Source organism: Ursus maritimus, unplaced genomic scaffold (assembly GCF_017311325.1).
Source record: "Ursus maritimus isolate PB19 unplaced genomic scaffold, ASM1731132v1 scaffold_2, whole genome shotgun sequence".
Taxonomy (NCBI): domain Eukaryota; kingdom Metazoa; phylum Chordata; class Mammalia; order Carnivora; family Ursidae; genus Ursus; species Ursus maritimus.
The window spans coordinates 23,423,429-23,447,162 of NW_024424452.1; the positions used below are offsets into that span (position 1 = coordinate 23,423,429).

The 23,734-nt window shown below is 43.4% G+C and overlaps 1 protein-coding gene across 1 annotated transcript in view; it reads left to right on the forward strand.

The window, feature by feature from the left end:
- Positions 1–23,734, forward strand: part of DNAH3 (dynein axonemal heavy chain 3) — a 168,217-nt gene that overhangs the window by 123,208 nt on the left and 21,275 nt on the right. Inside the window, exons 48-56 of the mRNA XM_040635247.1 lie at positions 3,049–3,172; positions 3,262–3,418; positions 3,660–3,803; positions 4,756–5,422; positions 7,018–7,183; positions 8,777–8,993; positions 10,081–10,263; positions 16,484–16,682; positions 19,981–22,122. Of these exons, the coding sequence (XP_040491181.1) occupies positions 3,049–3,172; positions 3,262–3,418; positions 3,660–3,803; positions 4,756–5,422; positions 7,018–7,183; positions 8,777–8,993; positions 10,081–10,263; positions 16,484–16,682; positions 19,981–22,122 (3,999 nt within the window). The remainder of the gene's footprint in view (positions 1–3,048; positions 3,173–3,261; positions 3,419–3,659; positions 3,804–4,755; positions 5,423–7,017; positions 7,184–8,776; positions 8,994–10,080; positions 10,264–16,483; positions 16,683–19,980; positions 22,123–23,734) is intronic.

Consider the following 23,734-nt stretch of genomic DNA (forward strand, 5'->3'; position numbering starts at 1 on the left):
GATGGATTCACCTGTTCTGTTTTTTACAGTTCTTCAGATAGCCAAAGATAGAACAACTAACCCAAAGTGGCTGAACAACAACAACAAAAAAACCCAAATAAGAGTTCCCCCCATCATCTAACAGTTCAGGAATGCATTTGCTTCAGGTGCAACTGGATTCTTCCAGGATCTGTGTTTTAATTCTGAGATACATCCTTGCTTAAGAAGCTTAATACCATTTCTAGACTTAAGATTCTTTGACCTCACTCTCCCCTCTGACATTTAGCTTTCTTACCTATAAAATTTTCAATAAGGGATAATGGACAGGATGATCTTATTTGATCCATTGTGTACCTAAGAATACAGACTCAAAAATGATCACTACCAAGACATGTACTAGTAAAATTGCTGGACTTTAAAGAAAAGGAAAAAGTCTTCTGGGCATCTAGGCACAAAACAGTACATGACTTTTAAGAGAAATAAAATTAAATCATTTTAAAACTGTTCAACCACAATGCTTTATGCCAGAAGAAAATGAAATGACATATTTAAGATACTCAAGGAAATAAAATGAGAGTCAAGGATTTTATAGCCAGTAAAGCTGACTTTCAGATATAAAAGGAAAACTGTTACCAGAATGCAAGAAGTCAGATTTATTTCCACAAGCCCTTTCTTGGGAACCTACTAGAAAATGGGTTTCACATTATCAAAAGACTGTAAAAAGATAGAACAACTCGTAGTAAGCATTGACTACATGGTTATTTGTTGAACTAAGACTACCTGGGAGAGATTATAATATGTAAAGGCTATAAGACCCAGTGTTGTAGATACAGAACAATTGAAAATGCAGGGGAGATTAGATTAGCAAGTACAAAAAGTTCTAAACTGTTTTCAGTTATCATAATTGGTAGGGGTCCTATATTCTTATTCTAAGAGCTTTGTGCAAAGTAGGATTATACAAACAAGTTATTGTGGAATTTTCTCTTTCCACTGACCCTTGTGTCCTTGAGAACCAGGAGTCTCAGTATGAAAGAAAGGAGATCAAGATGTAACATAGATGAAATTAAGTGAAAGCCCTGTAGTCCTAAATTAGAAATATCAGTAATAACTCATGATGTACTAGGTCTAGGAAATGATAAACAACTCATTAACACTGAGCATGCCTAGCACCCAGATTATTTTGAAATCCAATTTCCTACTAAAAGGAACCACAGCATATCTAGAGCAGAAAATATACCAGATGAACTTGTAACTTCTTGACATACCAGATAATGAGAAAGCTTTCAAAGATTAAATGGTCATGTCAACAGGACTCGGTTGGCAACATAAGGAGGCCCTCACTGGCCAAAGATGGGAAAATTTGAGCTTCAGCAATGATAGCAATTTTAATGGATTGAAATTTATCAAAATATACTTAAATCCATTAGTCTATTATAACAATGATAGTTGGTCATTTTCAGAGGATGGTAAGGAACCAGTTTATTATCTTGAAAACTGATAAATGGAAAGAATCAAACATTTATCCTGACTTTTTTATATGAAATGTACCATTGTATAAGTAAATCCTAGATGAGGGGAAATGTCTCTTTATAAAAATATTCCAGCTAATATATGAAAAAGAGATGATAGAATCAGAATATCACCATTTTACCCTAATGAGTGAATTAATGGAACTAGCCATTGAGCATCTGTAGCTACCAACATCACAAAAGGAGAGATAACATTATGTCTCTAATGAAAGAATATACTATCACCTACCATCTGGCCAGAGATGGAATCTGAGTCTGATCAAATCTCTAAATCCAGCTGCAAATTACTATGAAATACATATAAGAACAGAGGAATAGAATTAACTGCACCATGGGTATGCAATCAGCAAAATCCTAACTGTGGAAACTCTACAGATCAAACAGCCCAGATACTCATCAGACAAAAAAATGAAAGAAAGGGATGGAAAGGCAACCTATAGATTAAAAAGGACTTAAAAGACTTACCAAGTTTTTTTTTTTAATTGGGAGGATTAAACTCTGGTTTGCAGGAATGAACACTTGGTTGATAAAAGAAATGCAAGACAGCCAATTACTATAAAAGTCAGGATAATAGTAACCTTTGGAGAGAGACAGAAGGCTATGATTGGGATGGGATATGTGGAGGGGCATCTACGAAGAGTTGGGAAAGCTTTATTTTTTGACTTGGACGGTAGACGGAAGGGTGTTGACCTTATGATGATTCACCAAACTTTATATTTGTTTTTCTCTGGGTTTTGTTTTTTTTTTTTTTACATAATAAAATGCTTTTTAAAAACAGATATGCAAACAAATTTATAGAAAAAGAAAATAGGTTATTCGTTGCCAAGGGCTCTAAGGAAATGGAGAATGACTGCTAATGGGTACAAAATTTCTTTCTAAGGTGATTAAAATGTTCTAAAATTGATTGTGGTGTTGGTTTCACAATTAAAATATTAAAAAATGATTGAATTGTGTACTTTAAATGGGTGAATTGTATAGTATGTGAATTATATCTTAATAAAGCTGATATATATAAATATAAATATATATAGAGAGAGAGATCTAACATTAGACAGGTAGGTAAAGTTAGATATAGGTAGATATGTAAGGATACCAAATTAACAGTAGTTAATTGGGGGAAGAATGGATTTGGTATGTGCGAGGTAAGTCAAAGATGATGCTCACTTTCTATAAAAGTATTTCTGAATTGACTATTTTACAATGATCACATATTGCCTTCACTTTTAAAAACAATCTCGAACACTAGTTAAGTGCCGTTAATAGGATTTCTGCAATCATGGAGATGTTCTATATTTGCATTATGTGATACAACAGCTAGCCACTAGCCACCTGATACTCTTGTGCACTTGAAATGTGGCTAGTGAGACTAAGGAAATTATTTTTTAATTTAATATTAAGTAGGTCTAAATAGCCATATGTGGTTAGAGGCTGTCATATTGGATAGCCCAGCTCTAGAACAATAAGGCAGAGGAAAACATACTCTTTCATATCCCAGGATCACAAGGCCCAGGGGCTAGGTGTGAATGTGTGTGTTTTCCAGGACGATTCACTCGCCATCTAAATATTCTTTCCATCAATGCCTTTGAGGATGACATTTTAACCAAGATTTTCAGTTCAATTGCTGACTGGCACTTTGGGAAAGGATTTGACGTGATGTTCTTAAGGTAAGAGGTTCCTGTGTCTCCCACAGTATTGGCCCCGATCCTCAGTTCTGGCCCCTTCTTGATGAATCTGCCGTTCCCTTCCTCCCAAGGTATGGAAAGATGCTGGTACAAGCTACTATGACAATCTATAAAGCCGCAGTGGAGAATTTCTTGCCAACTCCCTCCAAGTCTCATTACGTCTTTAACTTACGAGACTTTTCACGGGTTATCCAAGGGGTACTGCTCTGCCCTCACACCCACCTACAGGTCAGACACTATCATTTCTGTTATCGAGTTCATTCAGCAATATCCTTGGCTACATGGAATAAACAGTATAATAGTAATAGCTAAATTTTATTAAGCATTTATCGCTGCTAGGGATTGTGCTAAGTATTTTATAAACATTATCTTGTTTAATATAACTCAATCAACCCCAGGATTTAGAAAGAGAGCTGTCACCTCAGGTACCACCTTCCATTCATACAAATAATTAACTATGGATTTTCAGGATGTGGAAAAATTTATCCGGCTTTGGATCCATGAGGTTTATCGGGTCTTCTATGACCGTCTGATTGACCATGAGGACAGACAGGTCTTCTTCAACATAGTAAAGGAAACCACATCCAATTGCTTCAAGCAGACAATGGAGAAGGTAAGCCAGATCCTATGAGCATTTGGCCTCAGAAATGGTCCCAAATATTTAACTATGTTAGCCTCAGATTTCAAGTTTCCTTCCTAGCGGAGACTCAAACCTCTGCTTTCTGAATCTCAGGAAATGGGATTGAGTCATCTAGTCACTTGATTTGATGATATTATACTTGGCCCAATTTTGTTTCACTTCCTTGATAACATATACATTTGTATCCATTCAAAGTGGTTTATGATCTGATGTAATTGTTTATAATTAACTTAAAATACATTTTTAAGGTTAATTAATTTGTGAGTTGAGAAATGAACTGTGAAATTTTTATGGTTTGATTGAGGCCCTGGTAAAGCCCAAGTAGAAGAGTGCCATGTTTCCCATTTGTAAATACTTTCTTTCCCCCTTTGATGTAAGAAAAGTTGTTTTAAGCCTATGTGTTTACATCATCTAGTTGTACCTCTATTTTTAAGAAGCTGTGATTTCTCCACAGAAAAATTGCAGGTGTTTCATGTTGCATTCAGAGGCCCAGTGCAGAAGCACTACCAGGTTCTAATATCAGGAAGAGAAAGCATCTAGAACATTCCTACTCTAGCCACAGAGTGGGGACCATGGGTAGCACCTGTACCTTTGTTTGGTGAAGGAGCAAACACATAAAAAAATTGGTACCATCCTTGGACCACCACTAGGATCTCACAGTCTGACCACCGACATTTTAACCATTTGGCAAACAGATTGACTCTGACTTTCATGCTTTTTTTCTGTAATGCCCTTTCATCATAGTCTTTACACCCATCAGATCCAAATACTAAGTTATTAAAAAAAAATTATTAATGAACCCTCACTTTGGAGAATATGTTCAGAGGAAACAAGCATATCTCTTGTTCCCTCCCTCTATACCTCCCACTGCCATCTTGGTTGGGCCATTGGTGGAGTGCCTGGCTGAGATTTATCTTTCCCACAGGTCCTTATTCACCTGTCACCCACCGGAAAGATTGTTGATGATAATATCCGTAGCCTCTTCTTTGGAGATTTCTTCAAGCCAGAAAGTGACCAAAAAATCTATGATGAAATCACTGACCTGAAACAGCTCACAGTGGTCATGGAGTACTACCTGGAGGAGTTCAACAATATCAGCAAGGCCCCCATGTCCTTGGTCATGTTCAGGTTTGCCATTGAGCACATCTCCAGGATCTGCAGGGTCCTGAAGCAGGACAAAGGCCACTTGCTCCTGGTGGGCATCGGGGGCAGTGGGCGGCAGAGTGCCAGCAAACTGTCCACATTCATGAACTCATATGAGCTGTACCAGATTGAGATCACCAAGAACTACTCAAGCCATGACTGGCGGGAGGACCTGAAAAAGATCATGCTGCAGGTTGGAGTGGCCACCAAGAGTACCGTGTTCCTCTTTGCTGATAACCAGATCAAGGACGAATCTTACATCGAGGACATCAACATGCTTCTGAATACAGGGGACGTGCCCAACATCTTCCCAGCTGACGAGAAGGCTGACCTTGTAGAGAAAATGCAAATGGCAGCCAGAACAGAAGGCGAGAAGATCGAAGTCACTCCTCTTTCTATGTATAACTACTTTATTGACAGGGTGAAGAAGAACCTTCACATTGTCCTTGGTAAGAAGAAGCAAACTCAGTCTGTCCCTTTCCTCTGGAGTGCCTTAAACCCTAAACTCAGTCCTCTTACAGTGGTCCAAGGATAGATCTAGCCATGGCACTCATCCAGGGGTTTATGCCTGAATTCCTGTGGAAAATGACCCTCCCCTAAACCACTATTTTAAAACTATTCCACTCTTCTCAATTCTTTTTTTTTTTTTAAGATTCATTTATCCATTCCAGAGAGGGAGGGAGAGAGCAGGAAGAGGGGCAGATAGAGAAGGAGAGAGAGAATCTACAGCAGACTCCTCACTGAGTACTGCACCCAAAGCAGGGCTCCATCTCATGACCCTGAGATCATGACCTGGGCTAATATCAAGAGTTGTATGACTAACAGACTGAGCCACCCAGGCGCCCTTTTTTTTTTTTTTTTTAATTTTACCTAGTTAACATACAGTGCAATATTGGTTTCTGGAGTAGAACAACACCCAGTGCTCATCACAAGTGCCCTCCTTAATACCCATAACCCATCTAGCCCATCCCCCCATACTCTCCTCAATTCTCTAAATTCTCCTCTGAACCTTCTCCTTCCTTTTAGTGCATTACCCTGGTGGCCTCACGTCTGGAGTTCTTCTCTCTGTGAATGACATCCCCAATCTATCCAGAAACCTAGTGGTGATATTTAATACTTTTCTCTCATGTTACCATGTCCGGTCAATTTTTACTTCCTTGCTTTCTCTTATAACCACCCATTTATGTCCATCCCCACCACCTTTGCATTAGCTAAATTGCCATCATCTTGCCCAGCCTCACCTCTGCAACCTTCTAACTATTCTCTCTATGCCCACTCTTGTCCATTCCATACCTTTCTGTTCCATTGACTCAGGATGGGGTTTTTTTTTTTTTTGCATGTATTGCAAATGTGATCATTGTGTATACACATACACACACACACACATACACGTACACATTTAATATGTTTTCTATCAGGATAAATGCCAAAATTCCTAATCTATGGTTTTATAAGGTCACTTGCCATACTGTCCCCTTTATTCTCTCCACTCTCCTCTCAAACCAAGCTTCCCGTTCTCCCTCTGTTCTTTAGCCGCAATGACCTCCTCATACTTCCACCTGCGCACCATGCTTCCTCCTACCACATTGAGCCTAAATAAAAAATGTATGGGATTTAGCCAAAATTTGTGCTTGGATGGAGATGGGGTCGAAACAAGCTGATGGCCCCCACTCAACTTCCATAAGTAACTATGTATGGGGCATCTGTGGCTCTTTTATGTCTGAGTCAGCACATAAGGGTCAAAGCAAGAGGATCAAAGGGCACAAACCATGCTGGCTAAGTGATGCAAAAGATCTGGAAAGGAGAACAATGGGCACGGGAGACCAGTCAGAAGGCTATTATAATATACTGAATTCCCATCACAAAGTTGGATGAAAATATCCTATGATTCCCCTGTGCTTCCCAGGCATTCATCATAACTATTCCTGTTACTCCCCTGGAGTACCAACAGGAAACCAACCTCTTACCCACCAGAATCCTTGGAAAGAACTGCCTGCCTCCTTGCCTTGGAGGAAGGAAACTAACCAAGTCTGCTTTTCATTAGCCATGAGCCCAATTGGGGATGCCTTCCGGAACCGCCTGCGGATGTTTCCTTCACTAATCAATTGCTGTACAATTGATTGGTTCCAGTCCTGGCCCACAGATGCCCTGGAGTTGGTAGCCAACAAATTTCTAGAAGATGTGGAGCTTGATGACAATATTCGGACAGAGTAAGCATTAGCTGCATTTTAGTATCCTAACCAAATATTCCAAATTGGAAATCCAGATATTGGCTGTATTGTTATTATTGTTTTAAGATTTCTCAATTTCTGTATAGAAAATCACATTTAGTTAGATATTTAATAAAACACCTTTGCTGAAAAAAAAATGAAATTTTGTTGTTTAGAATTGTCCTGGAGATGCACTGTTGTCATAGCTATAAGAATCTAGCTCTAATAATATAGCTATTTCAATGGTTTTAGAACATACATTCTCAGTAGGGGTGACATTGGTGCCAAGGGGATGAAAATTGGCTATTATGAGGATGGAAAAAAAAGTAGTCTTTTATGTATAAAGCACAGATATACAAAAACAACCCCCAAAACACGCTTAATTTTAGCTAGAGTAAAGGAAGCGATTAAGAATGTTGGCCTTCCTGTGTGCCCCATGAAGGCAGTGTCATCTGCTTTGTCTGACTCTATATCCTTAGTGTCTAGCAGGTGCCTGGTACATAGTAATTCAGTTACTGTTTATTAAATGAATGAATGGAAAATGAAGAAGTAGGTAGGGGTCAGAATATTAATGGCTATAAATTCCATTTTAAGAACTTTGAACTTTATGCTCTCAGCCAGAAGACCCTTAGCTTGAGTCCATAGGCTCATGAACAGAATTCAGAGGATCAGTTAATGTGAACGGAGAAAAATTATGTGTTCTTTTTCACTGACATCCAACTGGTATTTTGAATTTCTTTCAATAATGAATGTAGGCAGTAAATCCCAGTAGGATTAACAGGACTTGTTACCAAGAGGAATCACAGTTGTGTGTGTTTTTTTAATAACCCACTCAGTCATCATAGATATGTCAGTATATCATTCTCTTCCAAGTTGTGGTAGGTTTTAGACCTGTTGCCGAATCTTGTTATTTAATGTAGAAGTCAGCAAAGCATGAGCCACTGGCCAAGTCCAGTTCACAGCTTGTTGGTTTTTTTTATTTTAATGTTTTTTTATTATATTATGTTAGTCACCGTACAGTACATCCCCGGTTTCCGATGTACAGCTTATTTTTATAAATAAAGTTTTACTGGAACATAGCCATGCCATTTTTCTCCCATACAACAGCAGACTTGAGTAGTTACCACTGTTCAACCATGTGTACCATTGATTTTTACTATTTGGCCCTTTCCAGAAAAAGTTTGCTGACCCCTGACATATCACAAATTTGGTTTTTAAAATATTTTGAAAATGATTTCAACATAATTGTTTCCTATTTTAATCCAATGTATTTTGCTTTATGCATTTTAAAGCTTTATTCTGCAAAATTCGGAGACTTCACCAGACTGCCAAAGATTAAGAGCTCCTGCTTAAGCTCTAGTGATTCACCAAAGCCATCAGAAATAGAAATTACTTGCTTAAAAATCATTCTAGTAAGAATATACACCTCTCCAAAACTTCTCAGAGCTCTATTGACCTGTCTTTGAAAATTTGGGACTCTACTAGGCCATAGTCAGCGTGCACCTTCTCACATTCTCATGTCTGTAGCCACAGCTATGCTAGGTCTCTCTGGAGGACGTTGGGCCTCCCTAACCATCCTTGCGTCCTTGGTAGGGTCATCTCCATGTGCAAATATTTCCAGGAGAGTGTGAAGAACCTGTCGCTTGATTATTATAGCACACTTCGCAGACACAACTATGTCACCCCCACCTCCTACCTCGAATTGATCCTAACCTTCAAGACACTCCTGAATACCAAGAGGCAAGAGGTTGATATGATGAGGAACCGTTACCTGACAGGTCTGCAGAAACTGGAGTTTGCATCTTCACAGGTGAGCACTGCCACAAGAGAACAGGGATGAAGAGGTCCAGGATTAGGTGGATGCAGTGAGGCCCTTGTTCAGGTGCAGATTTTAAGAGGTCACTATATAAAGACAGCATCTACTCCTATCCTTGCAGAGCTCACCTTGCTTGCCTCAGGCTCAACCTAGCCCTATGAGATTCTGTCTCTCTTTAAGATTTTGATATTTTGTTCATCATGAACCCCAATGTGCTATCTCACCTCCTGGGCCTCAGTATCATTTTCTGTATAAAGGGGCTGTGTTCCGTACAAAGAAACCATGATGCAGAGAGGCCAGGAGATTTGCCAAAATCATACATGCAGCCTCGTGAGTAGCCAGTGCAAGTGGTCCCGCCAAAACTGAAACTAAGCTCTGCAAATTCCAGAACCTGTGTTCCTAACCAGGCCAGCATGCTGCGCCTCTCCCATAAGCTTACTCGGGACAGTGGTTGCAATATTGTGAAACCCTCCTCAAGTATGCATCTGAGCTGCCTTAGAAGGTAGAATCAGGGCCAGTGGATTAAAAAAATGGCACAACTCTCCTGAGAGGTAGAGAGCTCTCTACCATTAGAGGTATTGAAACAGAGGTCAGAAAACCACGTGGCAGGAATGCTTTAGAGGGCATCAGACTCTTGGAAAAAGTGGCCTTGAAAGTTCCTCTTATCCCAGGTATCTCGGATGTATATGTTTTCTTCACTGACTAAAAAAACCAAAACAAAACAAAAAGTAAGTTTTTTCCCTAACTTGCTCTTATTCCATCTCTCCCTGCCCCCAATACTAAAATTTAGGCTCAAGAGCATGGAGGAAACTGTACCTTTTTAAAAATGTTTAAGTTTACCATTCTCTGTCTAGTGTCTAGCACCATGCTTGATAACTTACAACACACACTACGGACTCAGTAAGTATTAAGTATTGCAAGATCAAAGAGAGAAACTCCAGCCAACAAATGCATACCCGGTACCATGGTATAATCATTAGTATTTTCTGCATATATGATAGTTCAGAGAATTGTTTCAACTCCCGCCAGCTGTGCCATTTTCGGCATTGACATAGCTGACCCCGCTCTCCCCTCTTGCTAGGTGGCAGTAATGCAAGTACAACTGACCGCTCTCCAGCCTCAACTCATCCAGACGTCTGAGGAGACTGCCAAGATGATGGTGAAAATTGAAGAGGAGACGAGAGAAGCTGATGCCAAGAAACTTCTGGTGCAGGCAGATGAAAAAGAAGCCAATGCTGCCGCTGCCATTGCTCAAGGAATCAAGGTATAAAGAGCCAAGAGGAAAAGGGAGGGAAGCAGCACTTTTCTGGGTTTATCCATTCTCTCACTAGAGCCTAACACAGCCCTGCAGGGTGTGTGTGGTTGGGCCCTTCCTGCAGAAGAGTGAGGCTTGAAAAAGACAGATGACTTTCCAAGCATCCCGTAGCTAGTAAGTGATGAAGTAGGTCTCTGTGACAGCTGGCTCTCTCCAGAAAGAATTACCATTTTCCAAATATTCTCCATCTCACTCAGAGTCAGGCCTACAAGACCAAACCTGATTTAACCCTCACCTCATTACTTTTCCCTCATTCATCCTGCTCTGGCCACGTGGGCCTCCTAACTATTCCTCAGAGAAGTACAAAGGCACTCTCGCACCCCAGGGCCCTTGCACCAGCTGTTCCTCCCTATTTCCTTCACCTCCATCATGGTTTTGCTCAGATGTGCCTGGCTTGTTACAGGTGTGGAATAAATCATTGTCAAATGACAGAATGTTGAACCTAGAAGACCCCATTTGAAGGTGATTCTTATATCAAAGACTAGATAGCCCTGGGAAGGGCTTCACCTACATTCTGATTAGAAGAAAATATGATTAATGTTCCTGTGATGTTTTGTATTTCTCAGCATTTTCAATTGCATAATTCCATTTGAGGGGCTCCTGGGTGGCTCAGTCGTTAAGCGTCCGCCTTCGGCTCAGTGCGTGATCCTGGCGTTCTGGGATTGAGCCCCACGTCAGGCTCCTCTGCTATGAGCCTGCTTCTTCCTCTCCCACTCCCCCTGCTTGTGTTCCCTCTCTCGCTGGCTGTCTCTATCTCTATCAAATAAATAAATAAAATCTTTTAAAAAATTCCATTTGACTATCACAACTGCCTTGGACTTAGGAATGACAGGTATCAACGACACTGAAGTTCCATGGCCAAGCGACTTTTCAGAGTTGCACGGCCTCTTAGTGGGTTTAGAATCTAAGGCTATTAGCACTTAGCTCAAGATATTTGTCCCTGCTCAGCGATTAGAAAATCTTTTTGACCATTCTTCAAGAAAGAGCTTGAATGAAAAGTAGCTTGTGTCTGGCTTCTAGGATAAGTAAGTCATGGGGCACTTTCTTGAAAATGACAGGCCTTCCAGACTGGCTTTTCTCCAGTGACTCCTGAGACCTGGACTTTCATAGGTTCCCTTGGGTCCAATCCCTGGCCTCAGAGTCACACAGTGAATACCCTGGATAAAAGAGGTGTGCTCACCCATAGTCCCAGGGGCACAGCCAGGAGCCCAGTGGAACTATAAAAGATGGTGACCACCAGGGACCAAAAGCCAGTGGGGTGTTTTGCCATTCTGTGACAAGATGATAAGAATAGCTACTACTTAGCAGCAACATGCTGGTTTCTTGTAATCCTTCATTTAACATATATTTATTGGACACTTGCTGTGTCGTGCTGGCACCTTCCTAGGCAGTGGAACAAGACAGACAAAATTCCTTCCCTCATGGAGACTGTGTTCTCTCGTCCTTGATTTACATTGCCTATTATCATACCAACAGTCCTGCAAAGCACACAGTATCATTCCCAGATTACAGATAAGGATATCATGGTATAAGAACTTTAATGACTTGTCCAAGGTCATGTGGCTACCAAGTGACTGAATCTGGGTTCAGACCTAGAGTTCTCTGATTCTGAAGTCCTTGCATTTGACTATATTCCAGAAGTGGCAAACTGGCACCTCGGGAGTGCATATTTACACTGTGGCACACACAGTATTTTTTTAAAATCTGAAATAATCCTCCACTTTAAAAAAAAATCAAGAGATTTCAAGTAAAAATTCTAAACGTTCAGTTTTTCTTAGGAAGAAAAAAATCAAGCATTCTGGCAACACTGGACCAGTCTTCCTGGGTTGTACCCATCAGCAGCACTGATGAGATGCTGCCCCGTGTGGCTTCCAGCTCAACAAAGCCCCACCCAGCCCACTTCCCACACTCACATCCCAGGCCTGGCCCTAATAGGCACATGAATTTGCAATTCTTCCATGGTTTTATACTAGAATTGGGCACGTCAGAACTCAGTATTTGCTCTGTCCCTTTGGAAACTTGGTATTCTCATCTATGAAATGGGGACAGTAAGAGAAAAACATGTAAATTTTGTAGTATGTGTCCAACACACATACTACACATTCGTTCTCTAAAACTGTTGTTCTTCACCTCGTACTAAGTGGACTTGCCCGTTTTGATAAAGGGCAGCCTCTTGCCACATGTGGGTACCATCACACCCAGGATTCTGCTCCACAATGTCAGGGGCAAACAGGGACTCTCTGGAGCAGGAGGGACGCTGGAGGTGACATGGAGACAACCCACCACACCCATTCCTGGGCCATAAACTGCCGCCTTGGGTTTCGGTATCAAGGGTGGGGTCTGACGTTTTGCCATCTCATCTCCAGAGTGTCAGGAGTGACATCCTGGAGGTGAGTCGTGAGGTCCATCCAGGGAGGAAAAAGAGGCTGTGCTTGCTTTGAGTTTCTCTGGGGACCAGAACCCCTCCCCGAACCTCTCAGAGCTACAGCCCTTCCCCACACAAGGACTGTTATTGTCTCCGATCTCCTCCCACCCATAGAAATGAGATATCCTGGGAGAGCCCCCAGTGTGGTGGCTGCTGCCGCAGAGAGGCTCAGCCAGGCTTGTGGAATCCATCCAGGGATGGGGAGGAGACTGGTGGAGAAAGAGGCCCCAAGCACTTGCTTCCCAAGAACAACAATTTGCTTAGAGCGGTCATTTCTTTTTAAGCTAATGAATCATTTCTTTTCCCTCTAATGAGGATAACTGATGCCAGAACCACTGCAGAGTTGAATTTTTGGGTTTCGTCAGAGGACACTGTGCTTCTTACCTTTCAAAGGGCCCTGGTGCTCCTTGCATTGCTGAGCAACAGGGGTCTTTTTTTTTTTTTTTTTAGAGAGGGAGAGAAGGGGATCAAGAGAGGGTGAGAGGGGCAGAGTGAGAGGGAGAGAGAGAATCTTAAGCAGACTCCTCGCTGAGCATGGAGCCCAATGGGGGACTCAATCTCATGACCCTGAGATCATGACCTAAGTTGAAACCAAGAGTCAGATGCTTACCCAACTGAGCCACGCAGGTGCCCCAGGGGTCATTTTTTATCGTAATTTTTTTTTATCTTAGAAACAAATGATGACAGTAATAACTTGTATGAAAGAATACTTAAGAACTCAGCTTTAACACCTTTTATATTTTCCAAGTTTCCTTCTGGCCCCTGTCTATACAGGTGGATAGTTTCATGTTACTGCAATTATAGTTTATCATTGCAATTTACATCATGCTTTTTTATTTCCTTAACATCCTTTCACAAATGTTTTTCCAAAATGTCATATAATCATTTTAAAGACCATTTTAAGTTAGTGCTTCTCTCATCAAGTAGCCATTCCCCTACCAGGCACGGAAGTCTGTTCCTTCCTGCCTGATGTCAGTGTTCCGAGAGTATAAGCTGGAGTTTCCCAGCAGTGCTCTGTGTCAGAACCACCTTTGGAGTTTGAAAAATGCAGGTGCCTAGACCTCACCCAGACTGAATGAATCAGAATCTCTGGGTGTGGGGCCTGACCACGAGGATGCCCTAAATGTTCTTCAGTGACTCTGAGGCAGAGCCACGGTTGAAAACCACTGTACCCATAATATTATAATTAGAGCCTTTTCGAGGCACTTGACAAACAAGCTTGCTGGGACCCAGGCCGTACAAGAAGCATGTGTGGGCCACTAGTTGTCTGGTATCTTATAGGAAAGGAACATGGAACTCTTGGTGGCACCTGTGGGCACCTGGGATCATTGAAATCCACCAAGAATCCACAGCTGTGGCTGAGCCAACACCTTTGGTCTCTTCTGCCACCAAACTCTATCTGAAACTAACTGTGAGAAACAGCAAGCTTTGGTTTCAATTCGTTTCCTCTTGCCTTGCCCTTGGACACCTATCCTAGGCCTAAAGAGGGAGCAAACCGAGTTGCCCCTGGGGTTGAGCCATTTTTGCCATCTGAAAAGCAGAGCATTCCATTTTGATATTGGGAACATCTGACAGGGTTCATGGGGGCAGGGGTGTAGTTTTAATATAATAAAGCCAAGGGGCACCTGGGTGGCTCAGTCGATTAAGTGTCTGCCTTCGGCTCAGTCATGATCTCAGAGTCCTGGGATCGAGCCCTGCCTCGGCTCCCTGCCCCGCGGGGAGTCTGCTTCTCCCTCTGCCTGCCACTCCCCCTGCTTGTGCTTGCTTCTCTCTCTCTCTCTGTCAAATAAATAAATAAATAAAAATCTTAAAAAAAAAAAAAGCCAAACAAAACTTTGCTGCAAGTGTATTTATTTATTTATTTATTTTATTTTTTTAAAGATTTTATTTATTTATTCGACAGAGATAGAGACAGCCAGTGAGAGAGGGAACACAAGCAGGGGGAGTGGGAGAGGAAGAAGCAGGCTCATAGCGGAGGAGCCCGATGTGGGGCTCGATCCCATAACGCCAGGATCACGCCCTGAGCTGAAGGCAGACGCTTAACCGCTGTGCCACCCAGGCGCCCCTGCAAGTGTATTTAAAACACAGAAAACCTGAAATAAAGGATCCATGATATATACACGTGTGCACATGCCCATGCGTGCACACACAGGCGTAAGAAGGTGAAACCCACCTTTATTGTGTTTGCCTACCGTAAACCTGCAGGATGTGGACCTCCACACGTGCTGTTTTGTCTAAGAATCCTTGTTCTCTTGTGACGCCTCACTTCAGTCGTAGCGGTGTGACCACTCGTTGGGCTGGGCGACTGACAGAGAAGTCAGGGAGTGGGAACCAGGGGCCCGAGGTTGGAGCTTTGTGACCTGAGCTAACTCATCTTGCCTCCTGAGACCTTGGGGATTTTTTGTTTTTGTTTTGTTTTGTTGATTTGGTAATTTGGCTACTAAATAATCCATAAGGCCCCTTCCCGTTCTAAAGTCTTATAATGTTAAGCTTTCTTTCAAAAAAATATTGAGGGGCACCTGGGTGGCTCAGTCGGTTAAGCATCCCATTCTTGCTTTTGGCTCAGGTCATGATCTCAGAGTCATGAGATCAAGCCCTGCTTAGGGCTCCTCGCTCAGCGGGGAGTCTGCTGGAAATTCTCTTGCCCTCTCCCTCTGCCCCTCCCAACTGCTCTCTCTCTCTGTCTCTCCCTCTCTCTCTAAAATAAATAAATAAATATTAAATAAATAAATAAATATATATATTGCGATATAATTCACATATCATTAACATTTACCTTTTTAAGTTGCTTTTTAGAGGTGTTTTGTACAGTCACAGAGATGTATACCTATCACCACTAATTCTAGATGATTTTTGTCACCCCACGAAAAACCTATGAGTAATCACTCCTCATTGCTCTGCCTCCCCAGCCCTTGATAACCACTAACTCGCTTTCTGCTTCTATGGATTTTCCTTTTCTGCACATTTCATGTCAATGGAATCTTATAGCAGGTGGCATTTTGTGTCTGGCTTCTTTCAGCAGGTTTTCCATGTTGTCACATGAGTCAATACTTCATTCCTTTTTATGGCTGAATAATATTCCATTGTATTAATTTTGTCTCTGAATGAAGAAATAATGGACGAAACATGCACCATCTCCTTTTCTTAGAGCTCACTACCCAGCTCCAATCTCTCTTCCCATTCCTCATCCTTAAACTCTTGCCTTAAACACCACCCTATCTCTAAGCTTCACTTTATCCCTCACTTTACGCCTGCCTCATTTCTGAGCTAAACACATTCCAACCCTCACCCCATCCCTGACCCTCTCCCACCCCTCATGCCTTATTTCTTCCCCAAACTTGCCCTAACCCCTTCCCAGCTGTCACTCAACCCCTGGGCTTCACCGTTTACTCCACTTCTCCACCCATCCTTGATCCGTGGGTATGAAATTACCCACTACTTATATCTCTTGGGAATTTGTTTAAAACCCAAAGCTTGATCCTTTTTTTTTTTTTTTTAAGATCACAAATCAGGTGAATTCTCAAATGTCCAAGGCATCAAAACCACAACCCCGAAATCCTGTGCGCACCTCCCTGCTACCCCTCAACCCTTAGAGCCACCCTCCTGTGCTGCCCTCCAGGAGGGGGCGCCATCCTGGAAGGACATGGAAGGGCAGGAAGAGCATCTTCCAGCTTCCTCTATGAAGTGAGTGCCAGGTGTGCTGGGTACCAGGCACTCATCCCTCTACCCCCGTGCTGCCCACAGGATGAATGTGAGGGGGACCTGGCAGAGGCCATGCCGGCGCTGGAGGCTGCACTCGCTGCACTGGACACCCTGAACCCAGCAGACATCTCACTGGTGAAGTCCATGCAGAACCCACCTGGCCCTGTCAAGCTGGTCATGGAGAGCATCTGCGTCATGAAAGGGCTGAAACCAGAGAGGAAGCCGGACTCCAGTGGCAGCGGTAACCCCCTTTGGCCCCCCACCCCACCCAGCGGCCTTCACAGGCTGCTCTTCCCTGGCAGGAGGGGTACTGTGCCCTCCTCCCTTGCCCCAACCCCGTGGGCAGGGTCTGGAGTCTCAGAGGAAACCAGAGAGGTATCAGGAGCTGCATGTTCATCCACACAGTTCTCTCCTGCACCTTCACCTTCCTCACTCCTCTCAATCAGTCGGGGCAAAGGCAGGCATCTTTAGGTGAGGCTGAGCTTAGTCAAGGCCCCTGCCTGCAAATCATTTCAAAAATGAAGGTCGTGGGGGGCACCTGGGTGGCTCATCTGGTTAAATGTTTGCCTTTGGCTCAGGTCATGATCCCAGGGTCCTGGGTCGAGCCCCACATCACATCGGACTCTCTGCTCAGTGGGAGGGTCTGCTTCTTCCTCTCCCTCTGCCGCTCTCTCTCTCAAATAAATAAAATCTTTTTAAAAAATGAAGGTCATGTGGGGCGCCTGGGTGGCACAGCGGTTAAGCGTCTGCCTTCGGCTCAGGGCGTGATCCCGGCGTTATGGGATCGAGCCCTACATCAGGCTCCTCCGCTAGGAGCCTGCTTCTTCCTCTTCCACTCCCCCTGCTTGTGTTCCCTCTCTCTCTGGCTGTCTCTATCTCTGTCAAATAAATAAATAAAAATCTTTTAAAAAAAAATGAAGGTCATGTGTATGAAAGGACTGACAGAGTGGTGCCTGGTTGTGGGGGAGAGAAACAGAAAAGAGCTAGAGAAAGATAAACAGAGAGAGAGGGAGAAACTGAGAGGTAACCAGAGAAGGAAAGACAGAGAATGAGACAGCTACAGAGAGATGGAAAGAGACAGACAGCTGGATGAGCATGCAGAGATAATAAACCAATCTAGAGGTCAGGAGGGAGAGAGGTAGAGGGAACAGAAGAGCTGGAAATGGAGACTTAGAGGCAGAGAGACAGGGGCAAAGGCAGAGGCAGAAACTGAGGTAGGCGGAAGATAAGGAGTCAGACTTAGAAATAGGGAGAGAGGATTAGGACAGGGAGGAATGCTCCTCCTATCATTGAACCTAGAAGCATTAATAGGTAGAGTATTCATTCTCCTTAAAATCTGAATGAGATGTAGGACTTTGTATTATTAATAGCAGTGTCTTGGAACTGAACAAGGACTTTAAAAACTAGCCTCAGTAATAGTCCCTGCCTTTAGAGTGCTCCTGTCCTGGGAACAGTTCTGCTATTCCTCCATTTCTTCTGAAGTGCTCAGAAATCCCGGATACCTCATTCGGAAACCTCTAGCTTCTGCTTCCCATTGACTAGCATTTCCTCTTCCCTGATTGGCATCAGGCCAAAAACCACAAGAAGAAGATGCAGAGGTGATCACCCAGGGAGTATAAAGAATGCTGAAGCCCATGCCTCCCTTTCCGGGGACTCTTACTCCATTGGTTTTGGGTACAGCCTGAGCTGTATTTTTTTTAAGCTCCTGAAAGATCTAAGGTGCAGCCAAGGTGGAGAACGGCTAAGGTATGAAAGCATGGCCTTTTCTTGGATCACTGATGATCTGCACAGGGCCTAGCATTCACGTTTCTTATTTTAAAATTGAAGCTAATGGTGTGTATTATTCATTTATCCTGCAGAATTTTAGCCAGAACATGAGGATGAAACAAAAGAGCAATTGAATTCATTTGGGGTACCTCGAACATAAATGAAGCAGATCATTTTCCTGAATGCAGACAAAAACCTTCATGGGAAATACTTGTTTGGTTACTGTGCTTGCGTTAGAAACAGGACACATCTGACCTATTGTACTTAATATGATTTCTCAAGTATAACTTTTTTTGATAAGCCTGAGGTTGGCAAGTGTTTAGAGTGCTATGAGCCAAAAGAGCTTCCAGCTCGTTTCCAGCATGTGAACAAAAGGGGTGCAGCCCCGGGATGGGATCGAGGCTCACTCAATCATTAGTCAGCAGGATGGGTGCTGAGGAGAATAAGGGCCCTGCTTTGTTTCTGGGTAGGCCAAGGATGGCCTTTTGTATAGTTACAAGCCTGCATGCTGCTTCCCCACCCTTTGCTCTTTCTCTTGAGACTGCCTCACTCACAAGAACCGATTGAGTACCATCCAGCCCACCTCCCAGACTTGAAAAGGAATATTCAAAACACATACCCGTGGCTCCTTTGCCTTCTCTAGGACTGGGAACAAGGAGCAACATTCATTCGATACGTCTTTATTGATAACTGAGTATCAGGCACTAGGCCAGATTATAGTAAACACAGCAGAAGCTTACAGTTCTAAGGGAGGCAGACAATAAAAATGAAACCAAAAAAGGTTGCATAAACAGGTTGCATAAACACTGTAAAGGGAGTGGACATTCTAGCAGCTGAGATGAAAGAAAATGCTGGGGGAGGGTTAGAGCGGCCCAGCTTAGTGATGGAAATCTAGGGAAACCTCTCAGTGGAGGTGACTTTTATTTTTTTAATGTTTATTTTTAAAGATTATTTATTTGAGAGAGAAAGAGAGAGTGGGAGGGGCAGAGGGAGAGGGAGAGAGAAAATCTCAAGGAGACTCCCTGCTGAGTGTGGAGCCCGACCAGGGCTCCATCTCACAGCTTATGAGATCACAGCCCATGAGATCATGACTTGAGCCGAAACTGAGAGTCAGAGGCTTAACCAACTGAGCCACTCAAAGACCCCGGAGGTGACTTGTAAATGAGCTGAAGTTTGGTTAGGAGCCAGCTAGATGCCATTTACAGGCTAGGTGAAGGGCTCACAGTAAGGAAGCACTTAAGATCATTGAAGGGTTGAAGAAGGGTTCTTCCTGACTGAAGTCTAAGAAGCAAGGCAGAGGTGAGGTGGATGAGTTCAGTGGGCCTCCTGGACCACTGTGAGAAGCTTAGATTTTTCTTTATTTTATTTAGATTTTATATTTTTAGAGCAATTTTAAGGTCACGGCAAAATTGAGAGACGGGTACAGAGATTTCTCATATACCCCTAACCCACGCACATGCAGAGCATCTCCCATTATTGTACCAGAGTGGGACATTTGTTAAAACTGATGAACCTACATTGACACATCATTATCACCCTGAGTCCATAGTGTATATTAGAGTTCACCCTTGGTATTGCAGATTTTATCGGTTTGGACAAATATTTAATGACATGCAGCCATCATTATGGTATCATGCAGAGTATTTTCCTGCCCGAAACATCCTTGGCAGGACCTTGGACTTTTCCCCAAATAGGAGTAACCATTGCAAGCCTTTAAGTCTCAGCCAGATTGTCTTAATGGTAGTCTAATCTGCATTTCTTGTTCCAAACAGGTAAAATGATAGAAGATTACTGGGGAGTTTCAAGAAAGATTCTTGGAGATCTGAAATTCTTGGAGAGTCTTAAGACATATGACAAAGACAACATCCCCCCAGCGATCATGAAGCGGATCCGAGAAAGATTCATCGATCACCCAGATTTCCAGCCAGCTGTCATTAAAAATGTGTCATCTGCCTGTGAAGGTCTGTGCAAATGGGTGAGGGCTATGGAGGTATACGATCGCGTGGCCAAAGTGGTGGCTCCCAAACGGGAGCGGCTGAGGGAGGCCGAGGGGAAGCTAGACACACAGATGCAGAAGCTGAACCAGAAGCGAGCAGAACTGAAGCTGGTGGAAGACCGCCTCCAGGCCCTGAACGATGACTTTGAAGAGATGAATACCAAGAAAAAGACCTTGGAGGAAAACATTGAAATCTGCTCCCAAAAGCTGATCAGGGCAGAAAAGCTGATCAGTGGACTTGGCGGAGAGAAGGACAGATGGACAGAAGCCGCCCGGCAGCTGGAGATCCGGTATATTGATCTGACAGGGGATGTGCTGTTGTCCTCAGGGACTGTGGCTTACCTGGGGGCCTTTACTGTGGATTATCGGGCGAGGTGCCAGAAGCAGTGGTTGGCCCAGTGTAAAGAAAAGGTCATCCCCGTCTCCAGTGACTTCAGTCTCAGCAACACGTTAGGAGATCCTGTAAAAATTCGTGCCTGGCAGATTGCGGGGCTGCCCATTGACTCTTTCTCCATTGACAATGGCATCATTGTGTCCAATTCCAGACGCTGGGCCTTAATGATCGACCCTCAGGGGCAGGCCAATAAGTGGGTCAAGAACATGGAGAAAGCAAATAAGCTGTCCATCATCAAATTCTCAGATGCCACCTACGTGAGGACGCTGGAAAATGCTCTGCAGCTTGGCACCCCCGTCCTACTAGAAAATGTTGGAGAGGAGCTGGATGCCTTTATTGAACCCATCTTGCTCAAGTCCACATTCAGGCAGCAAGGGGTTGAGTACATGAGGCTGGGTGAAAACATCATCGAATACTCCAGGGATTTTAAGTTATATATCACAACCCGTTTGAGGAACCCACATTACCTCCCTGAAGTTGCCGTGAAAGTCTGCCTCCTCAACTTCATGATCACACCCTTAGGTCTCCAAGATCAACTCCTTGGCATTGTGGCTGCCAAGGAGAAGCCAGAACTGGAAGAGAAGAAGAACGAGCTGATTGTGGAAAGTGCCAAGAACAAGAAGCAGCTAAAAGAAATTGAAGATAAGATCTTGGAGGTCCTCTCCCTGTCTGAGGGCAACATCCTCGAGGATGAGACTGCCATCAAAGTTTTGTCCTCCTCCAAGATGCTGTCTGAAGAGATCTCTGAGAAACAGGAAATTGCTTCAGTAACAGAAACACAGATTGATGAGACTCGGATGGGCTACAAGCCAGTGGCTGTCCACTCTGCCACCATCTTCTTCTGTATCTCCGACCTGGCCAACATTGAGCCCATGTACCAGTACTCCCTAACATGGTTCATAAACCTCTATGTGCATTCCCTGGCCCACAGCAGTAAGAGCGAAGATTTGGACCTTCGCATTGAGTACATCATTGAACATTTTACCCTCAGCATCTACAACAATGTCTGCCGCTCTCTGTTTGAGAAGGACAAGCTACTTTTCTCCCTCCTCCTGACCATCGGCATCATGAAAGAGAAAAAGCAAATTAATGAGGATGTTTGGTATTTCCTTCTAACTGGAGGTGTCGCTCTGGACAACCCCTTCCCCAACCCAGCTCCTGAATGGCTGTCTGAGAAGGCATGGGCAGAAGTGGTTCGTGCGTCGGCATTGCCGAAAATGAAGGGCCTGATGGAACATGTAGAACAAAATGCTGAGGAGTGGAAGTTGATCTATGACTCCACTTGGCCCCATGAGGAGAATTTCCCTGGATCTTGGAAGTTCCTTAAGGGATTGGAGAGGATGGTGATCCTACGATGTTTGCGGCCTGACAAAATCATTCCAGCCATTCGGGAGTTCATTGCTGAACACATGGGTGACGTGTACATTGAAGCCCCTACATTTGACCTCCAGGGGTCCTACAATGATTCCAGTTGTTGTGTACCATTGATTTTCGTGTTGTCTCCAGGTGCAGATCCAATGGCAGGTAAGGGCAGAATGTTGTATAAAGAACATAAATGGCCCAGAATGCATGGTCGGGTAACGACAGCATGTCCCTTATAGCAGGAATCTCAGACTCAGATGCTTTGAAAACCAAACCATTAATAGGCTCAGGTGGGGCTGGAAGGGGCCGCTGAAGATTTCTTTTCCCACCTAAAGGAAGCAGCTGCTACTCAGCTCCCAAATATTGTGCCATCTGATAATGTGAGCTCAGGATGGGCAGATCACCTGATTTTTCAAGAGAAATCAGAAATGCAGAAATCATCCATTTTTACATCTTAATAACTCATTCAAATTTTTTCCTAAAAATTGTGAGGACCAGACCAGGCTAGTTTTAAGCCTACTGGCTGTTAGTTTATCATCTTTGTCTTAAATCATTTTCTCTATTGCTTCTCCCAGTTAGGCTTTTCTTTTGATTTTTAAGTTAAATTTTTTGGATAATTAATACTGTGTATAACTGTGTATAGTTAAAAAAAAAAAAGCAATACAGAGAAGTATAGAACTGTGGCTCAACCAGTGCCATTTTGTCCCCTCAACGGACATTTGGCAAAGTGGGGAAACATTTTTTGGGGGGGGTCACAACTAGGGGGTGCTATTAGAATCTAGTAGATTGAAGCTGAGGAGGCTGCTAACCATCTGCCCTGCACAGGATAGTCCCCCACAACAAAGGATTATCCCAAAATGGTCCCAAATATCAATAGTGCTGAGGTTGAGAAACCATCGTACGGAGTGAAAGGTACATCTTCCTCCTAACCCTTCCAGAAGTAACCATTATTAAGCAGTTTGTGGATCTTTCCAGAAACCAATTATTGCATATTAACAGGTATGAATTGCTGACAGGAATAGATTAGTTTTCTGTTCTGTTGGATCTCAAAGCTTTAGTTCTCTCTGTTGCTGGATAAAGAAAGAGTACCAGAGATGCAAATGACAAAGGTTGCCATTCTCCTGTGAAAGCTGGGGAGTTTGACACCTATCCCGACCCAGATACAAAGCCAGCACCCCTGCCCCTCAGAGGAAGTCAGAGGAGCGAGCTGAAATGAACTGGTACCCTTTCCCCTTTCCCATACCACTGTGTCATTGTCAAAGATCAATTCATGGCCCCTTTCTAGTAGCTTTGGGTTTTTTCCCCTATTTCTTTTACGTGGCAGATTTAAACAAGAGAAAGGAGAGGAAACTGGGAAAGGTAAAGAAGAGAAATGAAGGAAAGGTCAGAGTACGTTCTGTAAAATGATGACAGGCTGGTTACATCCAAAGCCTTATGTTGGGTATTCCTGTCTGTCTCTGCTAGAGGCCTGATCAGATTCAGCTTGGATAACTGCCCAGGAGACCTCAAGGCTACTGTGTCCCTCAGAGTGCCTCACACTAGGAAGCACATGCTATCTGGTTGTCTTTCCTTTTCTGATTAAGACTGATCAGGGGACTCAGGCGTGGTCAGTGTGATCCACCTCCTCACTCCACTTCCCTCGTAAAGCTTCCCATCGGCCTCACATTTAGTGTGATGACGGTTCTTAATCTTGGCTGCCCATGGGACTCACCTAGGAGGACTTTAAGAAAAATCTCCATGTGCAGGCCATGCCCTCAACCAATTAAATTAAAAT